The sequence below is a fragment of the Labeo rohita genome, chromosome 12, assembly GCF_022985175.1.
Source record: "Labeo rohita strain BAU-BD-2019 chromosome 12, IGBB_LRoh.1.0, whole genome shotgun sequence".
In the NCBI taxonomy this organism is placed as follows: domain Eukaryota; kingdom Metazoa; phylum Chordata; class Actinopteri; order Cypriniformes; family Cyprinidae; genus Labeo; species Labeo rohita.
This window is the reverse complement of record NC_066880.1, coordinates 10,912,668-10,934,116: the sequence shown is the minus strand read 5'-3', so window position 1 is coordinate 10,934,116 and position 21,449 is coordinate 10,912,668. Positions and strand designations below refer to the sequence as shown.

At 41.2% G+C, this 21,449-nt stretch overlaps 1 protein-coding gene across 16 annotated transcripts in view; it reads right to left on the bottom strand.

Annotated features, from left to right (window-relative positions):
- The window catches only part of tcf7l2 (transcription factor 7 like 2), a 92,405-nt gene that overhangs the window by 1,413 nt on the left and 69,543 nt on the right, over positions 1-21,449 (bottom strand). For 3 of the 16 annotated variants that reach the window (XM_051124439.1, XM_051124443.1, XM_051124448.1), the window contains 9 exons: positions 15,206-15,338; positions 13,486-13,588; positions 11,907-11,993; positions 6,319-6,459; positions 6,073-6,235; positions 5,723-5,830; positions 4,747-4,810; positions 3,992-4,042; positions 2,969-3,041 (listed from right to left, as the gene is read on the bottom strand). In XM_051124439.1, the coding sequence (XP_050980396.1) occupies positions 2,969-3,041; positions 3,992-4,042; positions 4,747-4,810; positions 5,723-5,830; positions 6,073-6,235; positions 6,319-6,459; positions 11,907-11,993; positions 13,486-13,588; positions 15,206-15,338 (923 nt within the window). Of the gene's footprint in view, positions 1-1,914; positions 1,977-2,447; positions 2,521-2,968; positions 3,042-3,991; positions 4,043-4,746; positions 4,811-5,722; positions 5,831-6,072; positions 6,236-6,318; positions 6,460-11,906; positions 11,994-13,485; positions 13,589-15,205; positions 15,339-20,723; positions 20,886-21,449 lie in introns of those variants that run through there. The other 13 variants (XM_051124441.1, XM_051124445.1, XM_051124449.1 and 10 more) reach the window with 11 other exon arrangements.

The window sequence follows — 21,449 nt, the reverse complement described above, 5'->3', positions numbered from 1 at the left end:
CACCAGCGCCAAGCCAGCGCGCCGTGAGGTAGGGGTAGAGAGAGAGAGAGAGAGTCGAGAAGCGATAGGGTGAGAGAAAGCCAGAGAAACGAAGAGAGAGAGGGAAAACCTCAGTGTACCTTGCCCTACCTGACCTGACCAACCCCCCCTTCCTCCCCAAAAACTCTCTTTATCCTGCCTAAAGGGCGAGCTCAGTGATGCAGCCGAGGCTAACTCCAAAAAGAGAAAAGAAAGAGCAACAAATACAGAGAGTCAAATAAAAGGGAATTAAATCAAAGACAGGGGGAGCTAGAGAGTTGCGGGAGAGCCCGGTTTCAATTACAGCCAGGTAAGGATTGTTTCTCAAGTCATACCCCTGCCTGCTCTTATGCGTGTTGCTTTCAGACGAAAGTGCGAAGACGACACTGAGAGAGACAGTCAAGGAGGCAGATACACACTATGATGAAGAAAAATGACAAATAGAGGACGGAAGTCTTCTTAAACCCACTTTGTGTATGGTGGGCATGCACGACATGCAGCTGGAGGGATCTGCACAGAACAGACTTAATACAGACGAGACGTGGCACTTCAGGGTCAAAGATGGGTGAATAGAGGCAGAGATGTGTTCGTCTGAACCGTCTGCTACTCTACTCTGCGCCGTGCAGCTACAAAACGCCTTTTCAGTTGTGATTTTACAAACGGTTCGGGTCTGTCAAGGTGCTAACTGCCTGTCAAACAGCGGCAAATAAGCTAATATCCATTTTTTAAGAGCCATATTGATTCTAAGTATCTCACTGTGTTCCTTATTGATTTATGGGTCTCTCAGGGAATTTCTCCAGATGCATCTTTCAGGAAACAGAGCTGAGTGGGGTCTTTTAACCTTACAGCTCCCTAAATCAAGATGCAATTACCAGCGTTTCTCTCAGCACAGGCAAAAAAATGCACAGGCTGCTTGTCTGAAAAACAAGAGGTGCTGATGAACGGGATTACGTCTTAGAAAATACAGCCTCATCAACTCGTCCATACAAATAAAACAGTTACTGGCCAGCAAGGAATTGCGAAATATTGCGTGGTTTCGACTTAAAAGTACGAACAACAACGCTGCTTATTTTTTCCTTTAACAAAACTGACACGAGCAAATCAAATCAAAGAGATTCAACAGTCTGCGCAAGAAAGATGAATTACTGTTGCGCCTTTTTTAGACAATGTGTGACCCTGGATAACAAAACCAGTCATAAGGGTCAGTTTTTTGAAATTGAGATTTACACATCCTCTATTGATGTATAGTTTGTTAGGATAAGACAATATTTACTCGAGATGCAACTTGGAATCTGATACAATCTGGAATCTAAGTGTATAAAATATAAATATTTAGATTAAGTTGTCCAAATTAAGTTAGATATTACTAATCAAAAATTAAGTAATGATTTTTGGCATAAAAGAAAATTTGATCATTTTTGACCCATGCAATGTATTTTTGGCTATTGCTACAAATATACTTGTGCTATTTAAGACTGGTTTTGTGGTCCAGGGTCACATATTTAACAGTTTAGCATTAAAGCAATTTTCTTTTTAGTTACTATATCAAAATATAAAAAAGTATTTGCATTTTCAGGTCACCCCCCACTTGCAGGTATGGCAAAGGGAAACTTTTGGCCCCTGTATCCACTCAGATTCTCTAAAGTTGAGAAGCTTTCTGTTGTTCCTGAAGGAGGTCAGACTATAGGAAATGGATTTTGAAGAATCAGATGGATTTCTAAACTAGCAAGGACAATGAAATCATTGGAACAGGGGATACAGTTGGGCAAGTAGAAAACGAACAGTGGAGTATCACAAGAGCACAACGTCTGATGTCCACGATGAGGAAGGGTGAAAAGGAAAGAGTGCACAAGCATGACACAGAAAAGGGTATTACTTAGCAGAAACAAATACCTACCATCAACATATTCCCAATTCAAAGACTGCTTGTATTAGAACAGAAAGACAAGAGGTTGGGACTGAATAAAGGGTTATAAGAGAGGAGTGGAGAAGGAAGAAGAAGGGGAGGAAAAAAAAGAGAGAGGGGGGATGAGATGGCATCACCCCAACCCTACCCTCCACAAAACAAGTGGCTACATCACACAGTTTCTAACAGAAGTGACCAAAACAGCAGATTAGTTCCTTGGGCAGAAAAAAAACAGCAGAAGTATACTCAAAGTAAAAAAAGTTTAAGTTTAACCACAATGCCTTTGTCATTACTTTTCATCATTTTCTGCCCGAGGATTTCAGTTCGTCTGAAGGATAGAAACAAGTAAGAAAGAAGTCTTTGTAAAACATATAAACTGTAACAAAGCCTCAGAGATTGAAGTAGGAAAACATAATCCATGGAAAAAGTTTGGAGAGAAGAAAAGCTGATTTTTGTCATCTTTAAATCATCATCATCATCATCATCATCATCGTTCTCCCCAAGAGTGGGGCTGGGAATATACCTGCAGGGTTTGCACCATAAACCCAGCTGGTCAAGCCCGAACAAGGCACGACACTTCTTAGGGGTATTTGCATCTGTTATCCACAGAGGAACATAAAACACAACAAAGAAAGAAAAAAAAGCACATGTCATTGGACACAAAAAGGCATGGAGCTAGAGCAAATGATTCAGCTGTGGACATTGGTACCATGCCTCCCCCAGAAAAACTTACCAGGACCAGCTCATCTCAACCCCTTGGCCACACCCCTCCCCCTCAACGGAGGGAAACAAACTCCTCCTTTTTTATTTAACCCCACCTCTTTTAAATTTTTCACACACTCACACAAAATAACCACACAAACGCCCCACCTAGCATTGAAAAACAAAACCCATCGCCCAGATTTGCAGAAGCTGATTGGCAAAGGAAGTGGCGTGGAGAGAATGCGAGGCCGAGAGAGCCAGAAAAGTGGGAGGAGGTACCAACGAGAGAGTTCCCCAGCTGTCACCTGCCCTAGCACACCTGCCGGCACACCAGATACACACCTGCATGGGCCACACCAGTTATTCTGCTGGTCGAGGCCGAAGCGTGCGCGACACTTCTTTGGGGCGCTCAGATCTGACGTGACGAAGAAGGGAAGAGGAAGCCAGCGCAGAGGAGAGATGAAATCAGGAAAGAGAGCGGAAAGAGAGATAAATTGAATCCAGTGAATCTGACGAGGTCTATAAAAGTCTTTTTTCCCCTACAGATCAATTTAAATAATGTGCAGTCATATTTTGTTAGTAAACAATTAGAACTTAAAAACCGCAAACAAATACGAAAGTAAATGATGGAAATCAATACATCAGCACACAGTGCATGCCTTTCAGGCACTTTATGGGTAAATAAATGCTTGTTCGTTAAAAGCTAAGCGTTGCGGGATGCAGCAGATATGGATACATGTCTGCCGGCCATTATCTAGACTAGAGGAGGTGATAGGGACAGGTAGCAGGGAGGAGCTACAGGAAGGAGGCGGAGCATTAGTTTAAGCCAGGGAAACACTACGAAGCTGCTTCGTAAACAGGCCTGGTCCACGTTCATCCACCTCGAACAGCCCGCCTGAGCACCAAGGCAGAAGTAGATGGGTGTTTGAGGAGGGTGAAGGCAGGTCGTAAGCAAGAGGAGACAGGGCGGAGCCCGCAACCATGCTGGAGGCAGCTACTGAAGGCAGTAGATTAAGGAGGTTTACCCTGATAACAACATCTCTGGTTATTCTTAGCATAAAGAGGTCTTTCCTAAAAACATACTGCAGCTGCATGCTTAGAGTTGACCAAATCTGGGATTTTTTTTTTAACATAATAACATATGACTTTTGATGAAAGTATGTGTATAATGAAAAATGGAGCAAAAGGAAACAACTGAAAAGGAGCAAAATAAACTGAGCTTAGCAAATACGTAGCATTATTCATTACAGAAAGATCAATATATATTTGATATACTGCACAAGCACAAATAAACAAGTACATAAAGAACCAAAAAAAGGGGAAAAAAGCAAGTTAGTAATTTAAGACTCAAAATGACATTAGCACCTGTAATCGGAGGGAGTGAAAGGCAAGGGTTTGGAAAATATTCTCTGTGTTCTGGAAAAAAAAAGAACAAGATACAGAGGCCTTCAAAAGGTGTCCATGATGGAGAGAGACCGCAAATACATTACTCTGCATTCGTCACTGGACAATATCTCACAGTAATCAGCATCATAAAGAAGAACGGTCAAGTGAATCAAATCAATGTAATCAGCAAACCTCCTTAATTGAAAGATGGGTGATTTTAAAAAACAAACAGGCAAACAATCTGTTTTTAATAGTATTACTATAAACAGGTTTATAAAAAAGCATGCAGCAGGCACAGCCCAAAGTTTACGACCACGTAAGCACAGTGACACAAGCATGGGCGGCACATTCGGAGGCTGGCACTCAGTCACAAGGGTGATTAACTCTCACACTCTCAAAACATACATATCACAGTACGATAAATGCTGGAGGGGGGGCTGGGCAAAGGGGTGGGGGGCAGCTGGTGGGACGGGGGGGGGGGAGGAGGAAGAGGAGGTGGGGGGGGTCATGCATATTCAATGTTATTAACGCTCGACATGGGGCGAGGGGAGGGGAGGGGGATAACAAGCAGTCTATCGTGTAAATATTGCATTGGGTAGCATAGCTATATACAAAATGAGGCAGGCACAAAAAAGAGATGAGGAAAAAAAGGCTGGACTTTCATCTTTGAGATGTCACACTTGTGACAGATGATGGGTCTGCTTTAATATGAGAGATAATTGCAGCTCACTTACCATTGCCCTCTCCTGCCTGCTTTTCCCTTTTTCTCTTCTTCTTTTTCCCCTGATAGTTACCCGCCAGAAAAAGAGAAATAGACAGGAACCTTAGTTATTATATTGCAGAAAAGACCGAGACATGAAATGAACAAGAGAGCCCAATGTTTTCACTGATTTATTTATTCATGGAAGAGCCTGAAGGTTTGAAATGCCACTGCAGGACAAAACACAACTTTCCCTATATCTCTCCTTTTGTTTATTCCTTGTTGTCTCGCTGCTGCTTCGTTTTCCTTTCATTGTGAAACGATTGGAAGCTCTTGAGGTTTCTTTGAGCGGCTCGGTTTACTGGAGGGGGAGAGCGGAGCGAGAGAACTTTCGTTGCGTTTGTCCTCCTTAAAAAAGGGGTTACGTGATTGCGTTGAGGCCGAGGTCTGGCCCGGACAGAGCGATTATCTCACTCCGGTTGAGGAACTTTGACTAGGCGAGTCAAAAAAACGTGGTCAGACTCCAAGGAGAGTTGACAGGCTGGGCGGTGGGGCCGTTCGTCAGGCGCGAAACTCCGGCGAAACAGTAAACGGTGCGCTCGTTCCCCATTTCTGGCGGCGGAGAGAGATGTCCTCTTTCATCAAAGCTGCGAGGCGTTTAGGCCCTGTGGTTATTTAATTACTCTGATCTCAGCTCGCCTTTCTCTTTTTAGGTGAACCAGTGGAATACTAATGAAAGCAAAAACGGCACACGGGGAAAAACTAGATCTGACTGCACTGAGGAAAAGCACGTGTACAGTGGATAGATCTAAAAGTCTTCCAGCTTGGCTAAGCTGATCAGGCTGGTCTGTTTTACTGGTTTTAGAGTGGTTTTAGACAGTCAGACCAGCTTGTAAGCTTTAGTTTTCTCCAAAGGCGGTTGGGTGATTGTTTAAACAAAGCTTTAAACTGCTGTGTGGCCCCTGGGGAGGGAATAAAGAATGTTACATGTTGAAAACTTAAAAACTTACATAGTTGTCTCGTGCCGACCAGCCGGGGTACAGCTGCATGTGAAGCTGTCGTTCTTTCCTGGCTAGCTCGTAGTATTTGGCCTGCTCCTCTCGAGACAGAGCATGCCACTGCACATAGAGAAACACACACACACAACTGATATTTTAGGCCAACCGCTGTCATTAAAATTTCCCCTTCCCCTGGTATTGTACTTTTACTCAGTAGCAGCTTTAAGCAAGATTACAATTACACAGAAATAGAAACATGAATAAGCAGTGTTTTTCCACTGCCGACAACACTGCAATCTGTGGTCGTAGTAGTTGAGACAGTCTGCTGCTGCTTTGCATGATGTAGTGTGGGTAACGCTCACCCTTCGGCCTAGGATCTGGTTGATAGCTGCGCTCTCTTTCAGTGTGCATTCTGCCACCACTTTGGCTCTCATTTCCTTCATGTAAAGCATGAACGCGTTCAGAGGTTTCTTTATGTGTGGCTGCTTCTTCTTTTCCTCCTCTTTTTTCGCATCCTGATGTTTCCTGCGAATAAGAGGGATCTGATGTTAGCCAATTTGTGATGTTATTTGAGTATTTGAAAACTGGAAGGTGTAAAGTGAACTCACGAGCTGTTGAGGGAGCCGATGTCACTGTGAGAGGACTCCTGCTTGACGTTGGGCGTGACGATGGCTGGGTGGGGGATCCCTGTGGTGTGCAAACTGTGGTGGGGGGGCACCATGTGAGGAGGGAACCTGGAGGAGAGAAGACTGTGTAAATCGTCAGAGTGGACACGGGTGAAATGATGGATGGACACACACATTCACAGAGCAAAGCACTATGAGCTAAAGACTTGACACATCATCACAGTGGCTATAAAGATAAAGCAGAAGTAACTTAAAGGAATAGTTCACCCAAAAATGAAATTGTGTCATTATTTACACATCCTCTTTTGAAAACAAAAGAAGATATGTGACCCTAGACCACAAAACCAGTCATAAGGGTCAGTTTTTTTTAAATTGAGTAAATAAGCTAAATAAATAAGCTTTCCATTGATATATGGTTTGTTAGGACAATATTTGGCCGAGATACAACTATTTGAAAAATTGCAATCTGACAGTGAAAAAGAAAAAAATCAGAATATTAAGAAAATCGCCTTTAAAGTTGTTCAAATGAAGTTCTTAGCAATGCATATTACTAATCAAAAATTAAGTTTTGATATATTTAAGGTAGGAAATTTACACAGTATCTTCATGGAACATGATCTTTACTTAATATCCTAATGATTTTTGGCATAAAAGAAAAATCGATAATTTTGACCCATACATGTGTTGTTGGCTATTGCTAAAAAAAAAAAATACCTGTGCAACTTATGATTGTTTTTGTGCTCCAGGGTCACATATTATGAAGAACCAAACAATAGGGACATCAACTGTTTGATTACCATCATTCTTCAAAATAATAAAGAAAAAAAAACAATGACAAATATTCATTTTTGGGTGAAGTATCCCATTAATGCATCTGTTATGTGAGAGAAGGGAAATGACAATAAATGACAAATCCAAGATCTAGAACTCAACATGAAAAAGCATTTTAATAATAATAAAAAAAAAAGCATTTTAATTTCAAAAATGTGATGTCATCATGATTTAATTGGATCGTAAAAGTGGGCTATGATTAAATTATTGGTTAATATTATTAATACAATTTTTTCACACAACCACATTGTGAAAAAATTGTTTCAGAGGCAGAGAAATTTATTAAATTTTGATTTAAAGCTTTTTTTTTTTTTTTTTTTAGAATAACGTGCACTAATATTCTTGCCACAATAATGAACAATAATAATCATAACGTTAGGAAAGTAAAAACTTTATTTAATTTTTTTTTTTTTAATGTTGTCCTTAACATTAACATTTGATTCCATCATAAAAAGTGGGCATTATAATCATCTTATGTAATATTTTAGGTTATTTTTTCCCACCCACACAGTTAACAGAAGTCATTTCAGATGTGTTTTTGAAGTAAATAGGTCATTTTTGATTCTTGATGTCTTCAACATCATTTTTTTCTATTTGACTGCATCATAAAAAGTGTGATGTGACAAATGTTATTGGTTAATTTAATCTCTTTCCACCCACATGGCCTTGTTCATTTCAGCGGTGGAGAAAGCACTACATTTTGACAAAAGATAAAATATCTTTCACATAATGCATTTAGATGACTCATATACCACAAACATAGGGGTCAAATTGTTTTCATAAGCATTTTTCTGTTTCAAAATAACATTTTTAATTAGCGTGGTCATTTCGAGACCATTTAGGCTGGTCGTTTTCTTCTCATTTACTTGCAGTTTGATTATTTTCCTTCGAACGTAAACTAAAATGTCCCCTGGCTGATTTAAAGACTTGTCTATAATATCATCCCCTAGCATTATATAAAGATCTGTAGGAAAGCAGAATTCCTGAGCGTACAAATAAACACATCTGTGCCTGAGTGCGTGCAGCGCGTCCCATTTGTGCACGGCCGTACACAAATCTAAGAGAAAGAATGGAGGATGATGAAAAAAAAAAAAGAGAGAGAGAGAAGGAATAATTCTTTTTTTCAAACAGCTCATTATCTGCTTGAGTGTGGCTATATGGCTTGGAGCCAGAATATAATGATGAGCGTAAACTCACAAGGAACAACTAGTTTCTGTTGGAGCTTCTCTCTGGGGACTGTGTTTCCCCCCAATCTCTCTTCTCCTATTCTCTCTTCCCTTCATCCCTGACACATTTGTGTTTGTGCCATGTCATCCGGGCCGCCCATCCGCCCGCCCGCTTCTACTGAGGGGGGACCGGCGTCGTGGCTGCAGCGGCGTGATCATTAGCCCCCACCTTTTTTCTTTTTTTCCTTCTGTCCTTGCATACTTGTTAACATTTCCTCTGCTCCTTTTCCTCCCGACTGTCCCACCAGCGCCGCCCCCACCCGTGCCGCTGTTGCCATAGCGAGGCCCAGGTTATGGTTTAAACATGACGGCCATCCCTTTGAAGCGCAGGGCATCATACCGCTCATCAGCACGCAGCGGAGCCTGCCACCAATTTAGCCCTGCTGAGGGAAGAGCGAGGTGTGCCGAGAAGGGCCCCTGCAGGGTCCAACGTCTCAATCTTCTTCCACACCAGCCGAGTGTCAGTGAGTGCCATTTAATTGCCAATCGGAGCGATGGCCTCGGCGCCTGTTTAATGTGTAATGACCCCGCCGGTGCGCTCTGCCTGTCATTGGCTTTCTTTTGCTCCGCGGATGGGAGCGGAGGTGCGGATGGAGGAACATATCAAAGGGCAGGCGCGGGCAGGGGCCGAGGGGCCTTACGCTTCCTCGCCCTGTCATCCGGGATGGCCGATACACCTGTACGACTCCAACCCCATTATCAAAACTATGTCGCTCATTTGCCGGATCCGAGTCCGCGGCGTTCGTGATCTGAAATGTATTTTTTAGGAGGCTGAAGGGTGAAAAGCAGCTCGCTACATGAAGCCCTGTGTGCTAACTGCATAATAAATGGCGGCAGATAGGGCCATCAGAATCTCTCTGAGCCGAAGACAGGCACCGGAGAGCAACATATGGGCGTCTCTTAATCCTGAGGCCTCCTGGAGTTCTCGTCCAGTGACTGTGAAAGAAGACAAAGCAAGACTTCCCCCTCTCTCTCTTTCTCTCTCTCTCGCCCTCTTTATTCACAGAAAAAGCATAAACACAATTAATGAAACCTTTTCCTGGTGCTCATTATTTTGCGCAGGAGGCCGGTGACAGCGGCCGCCGCCGGTTTTGACACAAACATGCTAAAGCACCTTCCCTCCGCAGAGACACAAGACCACCACTTATTAATCTATGCTAATTCAATTACAGATTATCAAAACGCATTAGCTCTTCCCCAGCACATCACCAATCCCCCTAGCCCCCATTCAGAAGATTCAATTAGCCTGCACTGGAAATAGGATGATCACAATATAAAGGCCTCATTAGGACAGAATCAGCTGTCACTTAAGTGAAGGTCCAGCGCCGGAGCAGAGGCTGCAGACCAGCACGGGCGCCTGACGGCAGAGCAGGCGGAATGGGCTCGTTCCAGGCCCTTGGCAGGGTACAAATGACTTCTCTATGGAGCCGAGAGCTCAAAACACACACGGGGTGAAAGCTGTTGGTGTCAAATGTGTGAGGCCTCGGTTTCAGAGCCGGCTGTTAATAAAAATGGACCTTTAAGAGTCAGGACCAGCTGCAAAGACCCTGTGCTCGTAAGCGGAGCAGCTGCCAATGCACTCTGATCATCACTGCAGAGCTAAATATTGTGTTTCAGAGCTGTTATGTTTGGCCTGACCACTTTAAACCGTGTGAGGACAATGAAAATATACAAGACACGAGTGCGAGATTGCGCCTCGTTCACTCGCGTAAGCAGAATCAGTGTTAATTGTTTGTTGAAACGTTCTTGTGTAAATTTGCTGCGTTCAGTGAAATTATTTTACTTTTGTTTTTAAATTTTATTTACAAAAAAGTTCTGCTGATGTTTCATGAATGTGCCGTTTATAAGCTTTTCACGCATTTAACAAGAATTTGTTTTTTTGTTAAGATTTTACAAATCATTTGACTGAAATTTGCTCTGTTGATTTCATTAATTAACTATTCGTGAAATCTTTTGTGCATAAGCGTGAATTGTTTGTAAAGCTATTTTTAATAGATTTGTTGCCTCAATGTATCATTTTACAATGATTATGCTTGTTTTTGGTTAAATATTTTTTATATTTCATGAATGAATGTTATACTTCATACACAGAAATGTACAATTACTTAGTAATTGTAAGTACTTAGTAATTACTTAGTTAATGTAGTTTTGCGAATAATTTACACAAATGTGACCCTGGACCACAAAACCAGTCATAAGGGTCAATCTGAAATCTAAATAAGCTTTCCATTGATGTATGGTTTGTTAGGATAGGACAGACAATATTTGGCCAATATACAACTATTTGAAAATCTGAAATCTGAGGGTTCAAAAAAAATCTAACTATTGAGAAAATCACCTTTAAAGTTGTCCAAGTTCTTAGCCATGCATATTACTAATCAAAAGGTTTTGATACATTTACAGTAGGAAATTTACAAAATAACTTCATGGAACGTTATATCGTAATGATTTTTGGCATAAAAGAAAAATCGATAATTTTACACAATTCGCACAGATTTGTTCCGCTCATGTTTCATGAATGAGGCCTCATGTTTGAGCAATGGTTGATATATCCTAAATGTCCTGCACAGAAACACTATACGGGACATTTCTTTGAGCTTTTCTCCCCTCAAAAATGCTCAAATCCTGGCCAGTGTTTAAGGGCGAACAAAACCCCTCCCTGTTCCTCCCTCCTGTTCTTGCTTCCCCGCTCACATTTATCCATCAACGTCCACTGGTCTAAGCTCGCCAGGCCTCCAGAGCTGCTTTTCCAATCACGCTGCAATTAAACAGGAGTTTGTCCCTGTCTGGAGACACAGGCTGGGCTTGAGTTGGTCTCCATTTCTCGAAACTATAAACCAGATCTGCCTCTGTGCCTCTCTGGCTAGTCTCAGCATCACCACCATCATCATCATCATCTTCACATTCATCATCATTGCGAAATAAGAGTATCGTATGTTTCAGATTAGGAGGGAAAGGCTGAGTAAATGCAGAAGAAGGTGACCAGCATATGAAGCTGTTTGTGTTTAAATGACATAAAAGCTACAAAGCAAAGAGTGATTTGTCATCGACAGCAAACACCTCCCACTTCTCACATAACAGATGAGTAAGAGTCACAAGGGGGCAATCACTGCGACAGTTAAAACAAACATACGCTCACACATATATCCCACAATCCCCCCACACACAACCATTAGTGCTCTCCTGGGGACATTTGCGTCCAAATCGCCACTTGAACCAGACCCCAACAGGCCACAACGAAGCTCTCGCTCAGAGTCCAACGACGGCCCCCGAAATCTGCGATCGCAGCTAAATTGACAGTGCTCTCATTCTCTGTCATTCAGTCGGGTAAACGTTCTTTAGGGGTCTCATTATAAAATGATAACAATAATTAATATTTTAATACATAGCGGATCGCACGGGACCGTCTTTTTGAACACTGAGGCGAGAGCTGTCTCTCCTTAAGGGAGAAGTTTGCGGGGGTTTGACACGCTCGCGTTCTCAGCGAGCCGACCGTCCCAAGGCTCAACTCACCTTGACATGGACGCATTGACAGTGAGGGCAGTCGGGTAGGGGTGTCTGAAACCTCCCGTCGTGATTGGGTAAACTGGTTGACCTTGCCTAGGAAAAGAAGAAAGGAAGAGAGGTAAAGGAACGGATGAAAAAAGAGAAAAAAAGCACTCTCTATGCAGGCGGCTTTATTCTCATTTGATCAGAACAAAAATCTAGGGGATTGCAGAGCGCAGATCAAAGGCAAGCAAACTCTGAACAATTTGAATGCCACAAATCTGATAGGAATGGCTAATTAAATTTCATAACCCCGCGCTTGGTGTCGATGGAGGCCCCTCTCCCTGAGCTGAAACTAGGTGTTTTGTTGTGCTAATTAAAGACGAAGCACCGGCCCCTTTAATGGAGCCATCACGCTAATTGAGGTCTACACATCCAAAGACAAACAATAATGAATGTAAATTTATACCAAAATAAAGTGCAGAGAATCAAAGGGCCGTGGCTGCGCTTGGGGCCTCTCTCGGTATTTAGATCGCGGTGAGAAAACATTAAATTAACAGAGCTTAATTTGTAGCCTTTTGTCATATTAACAAGTGTTGACAAGAGTTACCAGGGGAGAGCCCCCGTGTGGAATTGTGGGTAAAATACTGGCAATCACAGTTCATTACTCTAATTGGACAATACAGAGACATGCAAAATAGCATTTGCCACAAAGAGGCAATTTAGAGTTTAGGGGATGAAGAAAGCCACGGGTGCATTGCTGTGGGCCCCAGCGGTGCCTTTCCAGAATGTATAAACTGTACAGAGGTTAAGAGTTAGCTTTTGTGTCATGTGATGGTCCAAGTCTCAAACTGCATCTTAAATACCCACAGACCCACAGCAAGGTGGACACAGGCCTGGTGAATATACACAATGGCAAAATGCATCATGTTTGAACAAATGTGACCCAGGACCAAAAAAGCAGTCATAAGGGTTAGTTTGTAGAAATAGAGACTTTAGGACAATATTTGGCCTAGATACAACTATTTGAAAATCTGGAATCTGAGGGTGCAAAAAAATCTAAAGATTGAGAAAATCACCTTTAAAGTTGTCCAAATTAAGTTCTTAGCAATGCATATTACTAATCAAATTAATAGTAAATCAAGTTTTGATATATGTACGGTAGGAAATTTACAAAATATCTTTATGGAATGTGATCCTAATAATTTTAGGCATGAAAGAAAAATATCGATAATTTTGACCCATACAATGTATTGTTGGCTATTGCTAGAAATATACCCATGCTATTTACGATTGGTTTTGTAGTCCAGGGTCACAAATATGTATGTCATATTATAAATAAGTGGAGCCCAAAAGTCAGATTCCTCAAGGATAAAATAAAATAAAATAAAATAAAATAAAATAAAATAAAATTAAAATATTTTACATTTTAATTAAATCTTTTAAGAATTAAAAATAATTAAATTAAAAATTAATAGCATTTTTAATATCTTAGACTTTGGACCCCACTCTACATCATGTTATAACAGCACAACAAATAATCACTCAAGTTATTAAGACTAATAACAATCACAGTGAAGAAGAGGAAAAAAATTGGGCTGCTTACTGTGGTACTAACCATCCTAGCGGATGGGGAATCTGGCCTACAGTGCCAGGTGACAGGGGGTAGTAGGGGGATATATCTGGAGGATGTGGAGGCCTTGGGATTCCTGCAAGAGAAATATAAAAAATGCAAAGAATGAAAAGAGAGCGAGGTGTATGTATGTGTGTCTGTGTGAACGGTGTGAAAATGTTTCTGCTCTTGTCCTGACACAGAAATTCCCCGATGAAGTTTAAGTGTTAAATTTATCCTTTGTGAGATACACAATTGAACAAAGTCAACATCAGAGGGAGGTGGGAGAGGGAGGAGGTTGAGCTCACATGCACAGCTCTAAATCACACGTTCTGATCAAAGCTTGTGGAGGCAGCCACGATGTTGTATGGCACACGGGGGAGAGGAGAAAAAAATACAGAGCCCTGTCACATTTGTCTATCGAATCAGAGGATTAACAACGGGCGATAATTGAGGTTCACAAGTCAACAACGCAAACACCACACCACGTGCTAAGAGAGACTGACACATTAGCGTTGGATGTCTGTTTAAGTGCCGAAACACTCTCAATATTGGTTTCAGAGTTTAACGGCCAATTAACCACACACGTGGTGGGTAGAAGGTCTAAAACTAACCCTAAATAAGAATTCAGTGGTTTACAATAGCATAAGTTAACATAGAATATCTTACAACTATTGCTGGGCAACGATTAATCACGATTAATCACATCCAAAATATATACTATATGTGTGTTTTATATATACATAATAAAAATACACAGTACACACACATATATAAACAAAAACTTATTTTGAATGTGATTAATCATGATTAATCGTTGCCCAGCACGACTCACAAGAGCTTTTAGCAACAATGTGAACTAACAAGTTGTCTTTGGACTACTAGATTTTGTATAAAAAAAACCTCAACCTCAAGGAAATGGCTGAAACGATTGTAAAAATTCTGCTGGCTAATGTTAGCCGCGCAGAACAAGGAAAACAATGCCTCCACAGCACATTGGCACCGCGTACAGCGGTCTTAATACAATTTGTTAATTAATTAAACTCTAAACTCAATTAAGCGAGCCATTAAGCAGCACATTAAACAGTCTCTGAGTCCTTAAAGAGACCCTTAGTGATAAGGTCTGTTATGAGAGCAGAAAAAGCCCCCTGTAAAATCAACATGCAGGTTGTCGACAGCTTTGAAGAGCAGCTGTTCGACTGTATAATGTTGCCGAAGAACAAAATGCCTGTGAGATAATCTGATTCTGAAACATACCAGCAAATGACATTATATCACACCTGAAGTGAAATCTTTTTGAGATGAGAATCATGACAGGTACAACCTAAGCCTTCAAATCGAGTTTCCCAGTAAACCTCCTGCTCATACAGTTTTCATCCTGGTGAAATCGTGTGTCATCAAAATGGGCAAAGATTGAGATTTTCTTTCTTGGTTTCCCGCAGTTACTTCTCCCAGAAGTCAAGTGGCTCCACAGGCTTAACCGACCCAGGTCAACAGCTCCATCTCAACATGCGCACACAAAAGGAGGGGTGCAACCTTGGCCCACAGCCAAGACGACTCCGAAACGCTCTGATGCATCTTACCAGGTAGACTGCCAAGATCACACGGTGTAACCGTGACAGTGCCGTTAGTTAACCAGGCCTGAAGGTTAGCCTTGGGTTTCGTCCTGACTGTTTTGAAATTCATGAATGTAAAGATGAGCATGCATATGTACCTGTTTTGGGGTCCACGTCTGCCTGTAGATGTGGAGGGGGGTTCCCAGGCGTGAAGTGCTCATTGCTGTAGGTGATCAGAGGTGTGAGCGGGTGCACATGGTGAGGGTGCTGTACCACGGGGACCTTATTAGACTGGCAAGAAACAGAAAAAGAGAGGGGAAGGGGGTGGGAAGAAGAAGAAGAAGCTGTTAATACAGTGCATGTTTGGGTTGAGGGAGAAACACACCGGCGCCTCAATTTTCAACTATGCATCCATGAACCACAAGCCTATTCTGAGTGCAATGTGGTTTGTAATTAAAAACACTTTCTGAAACGCACATTATTGATTCAAACAGATACATATACAGCAGATACGAGTCTCTGACAAGCTATGACAGTCAATCTAAGCACACTCTCTCTCGTTTTTCTCTGGGTTGCCCACATGTCACACTCCCACCCCTTCCTCTTCCTTCAGGGTCTGGTTTTGGAGGGTTTGCATTATAAAAGATAGGAGAGGAGGGGTGAAGGGGAAGAGAGAAAATCCATTTCTGCATTTTGGTCAAATTGGTTTTAGCTATGTAATCTGCTCTTTGTGTTCTTAAGTGGCACAGGCCCCATTTTCAATTACCCAAGATTACAGCCGAGCAGAGGGGTGCTGAGGCATAGCCTGGCATTAGTGTATTCCCAGTACACGCGACCTAACCAGATTACTGGCGTGCCGTAGATTTGACGGGCCACACGTGGACTGGGATTCTCTTGCGTAGACGCTGCATAAATCGGCGCAGACCGAGCCGACTGACAGGAAAACATCCTGAGAGGCGCCCGTGTGTCTGATTGACAGCTGCTCATGTCGGGAACGCAAAAGGCCACTGTCTTTATTTAAAACAAGCCAAATTAATTCCAGCACTTGAGATGTTGTTAAAAAAAAAAACAATGGTGTTGAATGTCAGGATGTGATTTATAAAAGCAAAGGTGAGCCATGCTTTGAAAATGGGAAGGACATCAGGACCCAGGCCTGAGATGTTGAAGTATCCATCCAGGGCCTCTAAACGGAGAAAGAGAGGCCACTTTCAGCATTGGGGGCGTTCCGCTCTGCCATATTCCCAATGAAAGATTAATGAACTGAACAGAGCTGCTTGGGGGGAAAAAAAGGGGCTCTGGGGATGTTTTCGGGGCCCCTGAGAGCAGCAAACGGCGTGGAGACAGAAAGAGAAATGGGGAAGGGAAAGCGTGAGGCCATGGAGAAAAACACAGAGGAGAGAGAGATATAAAAATACATTTTAAAAAAGAAAGACCTGTCATCAGAAAAACAGACGGGGATGATGACAGCTGCCAAACACAGCTGACGAGTTTGCCATTAAGGCAACGGTGCCGCACACACCCGTCCAGCGCAAGCTACCCCGTAACCTCCCCCCTCAGTAATGATGTGAAAGAATGTTGTCAATTCTCCCTGCGCTGAAAGGCTTTAGTAGCCATTTAAATGAGTTCTTTTGTCCAGGGCCTCTCCATTGAGGGACAGCTCCAAATGGCTGTCCACTGCGGCCACATTCACCCAGAGACAAGCCAAATGATTTACATCACAGTCACTGGGCCTAACAGAACCCCTTTCAAACACCACACAGCCATGCGAATAATAGCCGGGCATCCCGTTTATCTGGCTTCTGGGGTGCGCAGCACGCTATCGCGCCTCGCTACAGTAGCGTTTCTGCTCGCTTCTCCACCTGAACGGATCGAGACCCTGAGAAGAAAAAAAATTGAATTTCTTTAACTTTTCTAATTCTGAAACACGCCTGCAAAATGACTACTGAAAGTCTTATTTTAAAACACACAAGCACGTTTAGTTTTTGTTTTGTTTCTGGACAAGACACACAGCGGGACAAACATAACATGGCGCAATGGATAATCAGCATACAAAAACGTATTCTTCAAACAATTTCCTTTCTAAGTGCTATTCAAGTCCATTAAGTCTTCAGTCTTAAGAAAAGCCCCACAATAAATGTGGCTCTATTGACCCCGTTGCTATTGTACGATGGCTTTACCCTGTTCTTCCAGACGTGGCTAATTGTCTCTAGCAACTCAGGGGAGTAAGGAAGACCACCTACGTACGCGCCCGTGCATGGCCGCGGACAAGCGCGTACTGTCGGACGCTAACAATCGCAGAATAAGCGTTCTTTAAAACCCTACTTCTAAACAACTCATTGAGTTTAGAGACTGACACACGGAGGTCCAGCGAGACAATAAACCCACACAAGGAACACAAAGAAAATATGTGGGCGTCTTTTTCCCTATTATGTGCAAGGAAAGCGGGCTACTTCCTGTTTAATCGTTTGCCAATACCTCCCACCACAAGCATCACAACTGCACAGAGGGAAAAAGGCTAAAGGACTAATTCACATAAGCAGGTAAATAATACTAATGGTGATATTAAAAAGCTAGATTTACACATGTGGTAATTTCCTAAGCAAACCAGTTAGTTTTGTACACGAGGTAAATAAATAAAAAAATACTCTTAATGTGTGTCAACTCAACATCAAATCTGTCTGTATATCCATTGAGTGTTTGAGTAAATCTGTAGACATACGTACCCTCCTTCGAACCAATGAGATTGACAGTTTCTGCTTGGGGTCGTGACCCCTAGTGGTGGTCTTACAAAAGCCTGGCCTGTTTTAATGGACAGGCCATGGAGAGGCCTGTTTGTCTTAGAAGAGCATGTCACACTCATTTTGATGCAGCGTCTATCAAATCCTGTCCTTCACTCTCACTTCCTTTCTCGTTCACAAACAAAGTAATGTGCACACACACACATACTCCCTTTCAACCTGTATGACATTTTTAGGTGAGTCTTCAGACAGTTTTTTAGTGTTTTAGTTATCACAATGACTTTTTATACTTTTTAAAATATCTAAGTCTTAAGTTCATTCCTTATGAAAAACAGACTGTCATGATTTTCATTTTACTAACAATTTGCAATGAATTGGAAAATATTAGTATTTTTATATACATATAATAATAATAATAATTATTATTATTGTAAAATAATTTATATATCGCCTTTTGCAAGTACTCAAGGCCACTTTACAGGGTAAGCTTTACAACAAAGCAAAAACAATCTTAAAATATTTAAAAAATGCATAAATAAAAATAGAGTTTTTAAGAGATTCTATACAGACAAATAAATATTTAAGAGCAGAGCATAAAATTTACAGCTTAAAATGTACGAGAATCCTGATATTAAGTAAATCTTACATCAGATTTTTTTTAAATAATAATTTCATAGTAACTGTGAAAGTATGTTTTAGACAATTAAATATTTAAGAGCAGAGCATAGTTAAAAAAATGTATTTACTACATAAATTTCCTTCATAGATCATAATTTAAATAAATCATAATACTTATATTTTTGAATGTACAATTTAAATGAGAACCCTGATATTAAGTAAACCTTGCATCATATGATTATCAATAAATAATTTTAAAAACAATTTCATAGTGACTGTGAAACTCATTACACCTATATTTATATATATGCTTAAAATGTATGAGAATCCTGATAAAGCAACCGTTACATCAGATGATTATTAGAAAAATAACAAACTAATAATTTCATAGTTTATTTAAAACTTAAATATTTAAGAGCAGAACATAGTTAGAAAAAAAAAAAATCAGTATTTACTATATAAATTTCCATAACAAATCAGAATTTAAATAAATCATAAGACTCAAATTTTAAAAATGTACAACTTAAAATTTACAATCAAAGGATTAGAAAAATAATTACCAAAAATTATTTTAGAGACTGTGAGTTTTAGACATTTAGATCTTTAAGAGCTGAACATAGTTAGAAAAATATATTTACTATAGAAATTTCCATAATAATATTTCCATCATAATATTCTATTTTATATTCATCATAAATTCTATTTTTAGAAGAACCCTGATATCAAGTAAATCTTACATCAGATGATTTTTAGAAAAATAATTATATAAATTAAATAATTTTATAAAGACTGAGTTTTTTTAGACATAAATATTTAACAGCAGAACACAGAAAAATATATTCACTAAATAAATTATTTTAAATGAATCATAATATTCATATTTTAAAGTACAACTTAAAATGTACAATAACCCTAATATTAAGTAAATCTTACATCAGATGATTACTAGATCATCTTAAAAAGTTAGAAAAATATACATTTACTATATAAATTCACATAATAAATGTACAATTTAAAATGTACGAGTACACAATATTAAGTAAATCTTACATCAGCTTATAAATAGAAAAACTTTGGTTATATTAGTGAAATCTGGTTATTCTGTGAAAGGCCTGTGGAAGAGATACAAGAAAAAGAGGAAGACAGAGGGCCGGACAGCAGCAGGAAAAAGCTGTTGGCGCTGCATTTCCGCTTGGTGGCACCTTGCAGAGCAATTTAAAGACAAAATGTGAAGGTGGCGACCTTGTGGCCCCTGAGGGCCCGAGCGCCTCTCTCCGCTTTACGGCATGATATGATGAGTTGTCACTGGAGCTTGTGGGCTCTAATGAGCTGTAGTGGGGCTGGGGTGGGGAGTGGGGGGGGGTTTACACGCAGGGGGTGTGACATCCTCATGATGGATAGAGGGGCTCTCAGGCCTGCGAAATTCCAGAGCAAGCAAAAAAAGCTGCCAAGGACTTGAACTCGAGAAGCGTACGTGCCAATGGCTCGCGTCCAAGCGCAGTGGACACAATGCAGAAAACATCCACGCTTGTTTACGTACCGTACGGAAGCGTTCAAACGAGCAAGAAACAGATGCAGCCAAATCCACGCAAAAAGAAAGCTCGAAATGAGACGGAAGAACTTCAAAAGAATGTGGAACTATGATGATGTCACCGTCACTATAACAACCCTCACCCGCCCACCGCTCACACACACACTAACGCATACAAACAAAACAAATGCCTAACTATGACACTCGATGAAAATATAAATAGCAGCTTCCCTCTTCTGTTCTCAATACAGAAAAAAAACACAATGCTAATTTTTTACTTCCTTCATATAAAAACAAATACGATACAGATTAAATCTCAGCTGGTTACAAATAAATAAGAAAAAGTGTAATATTGCTTCTAATGAAACTGAAGAATTACTAAAAGAATATTTTAAAGCAATACAGACATTAAATGACAACTAATTTTTAAAATGCAAATTTCAAATCTTCAAACACACAAGTCACAAGCTGAAATGAAGCATATGGTATATTCATGTTACACACATATGACTTCACTGTTTTCAAACCTTCAATCCTGTCGTCAGGCAATTTTTAACTAAATGCACAACTTCAAATGCCATATCTATCGATCTCTTAGTTCTTCCTTACAAAACACACACTCACATACACACACTCACAGACATCTTAAGCCACTCTGAGGCAGATAAAATGACAGTGCATCCTTTACCACTGTCCTGGCAGTGAGTCAGTCTAACAAACGCAGAAAGAAGATTTTAAAAAGGCCACAGGAGTGTGAAAGCAGCGTGTGTATTAGCGCTGAGCACTTACCCAGGCATTAAGACTGAATTGCCAGCAGCCAACCTGCTGTAGGAGAGACAGCCCAGAGGCCAGAGAGCCAGTCTTTCCTCCCCTCTCCTCCAGCCCCAGTGAAAGGCCTTCTCTCGGGTACATGAGCAGCGGCGCGGCCCTCCTCCCCTGTCCTCCACCTCTCACTCCCGCCAACGAATAAGAGTATTTCTCCTTTCTTCCCTCTCTTCTCTGCTATTGTGTTTGAGCGGGCGCATGTGTGTGTCCCACAGCAAAGGGGTCGCACACACAGAAGTTCACGCGCACGCCATTGTTCGCGGGGCTGTTTTTTCTTTCTTTTTTTGGAGTGGGTCTTTTGCGGATCACAGGGAGAGCTGCGTCTCAGGACGTCCGGCAAGGCCTGTCCTCCGCCCGCGGATAATCACTCATTTCTCCGTCAGGTTTTTTCCTTCAGCGGTCAGTCGGTCCAAGTGATACGTTTTTTGTTTTTTGTTTTTTAAGATGAAGAGAAATCTCACTTGATAGTTATCAGAGCTGCAGAGATGTCTTCCCACAAGCAAAGAAACATGAAAAACCACTAGGAAAAAAAGGCTTATTATGGTTGTGCATGTGTCTGTCCAAGTTTGTGTGTGTGTGTGTATATGTGTGTGTGTGTTTGTGTGGGTTCTGCAGTGCCTCCAGGATGCCCAAAGACGAACTAGCAGCTTGAAAAGCCTTGGCTACAACAAGGTAAAGCGAGCAAGGCAA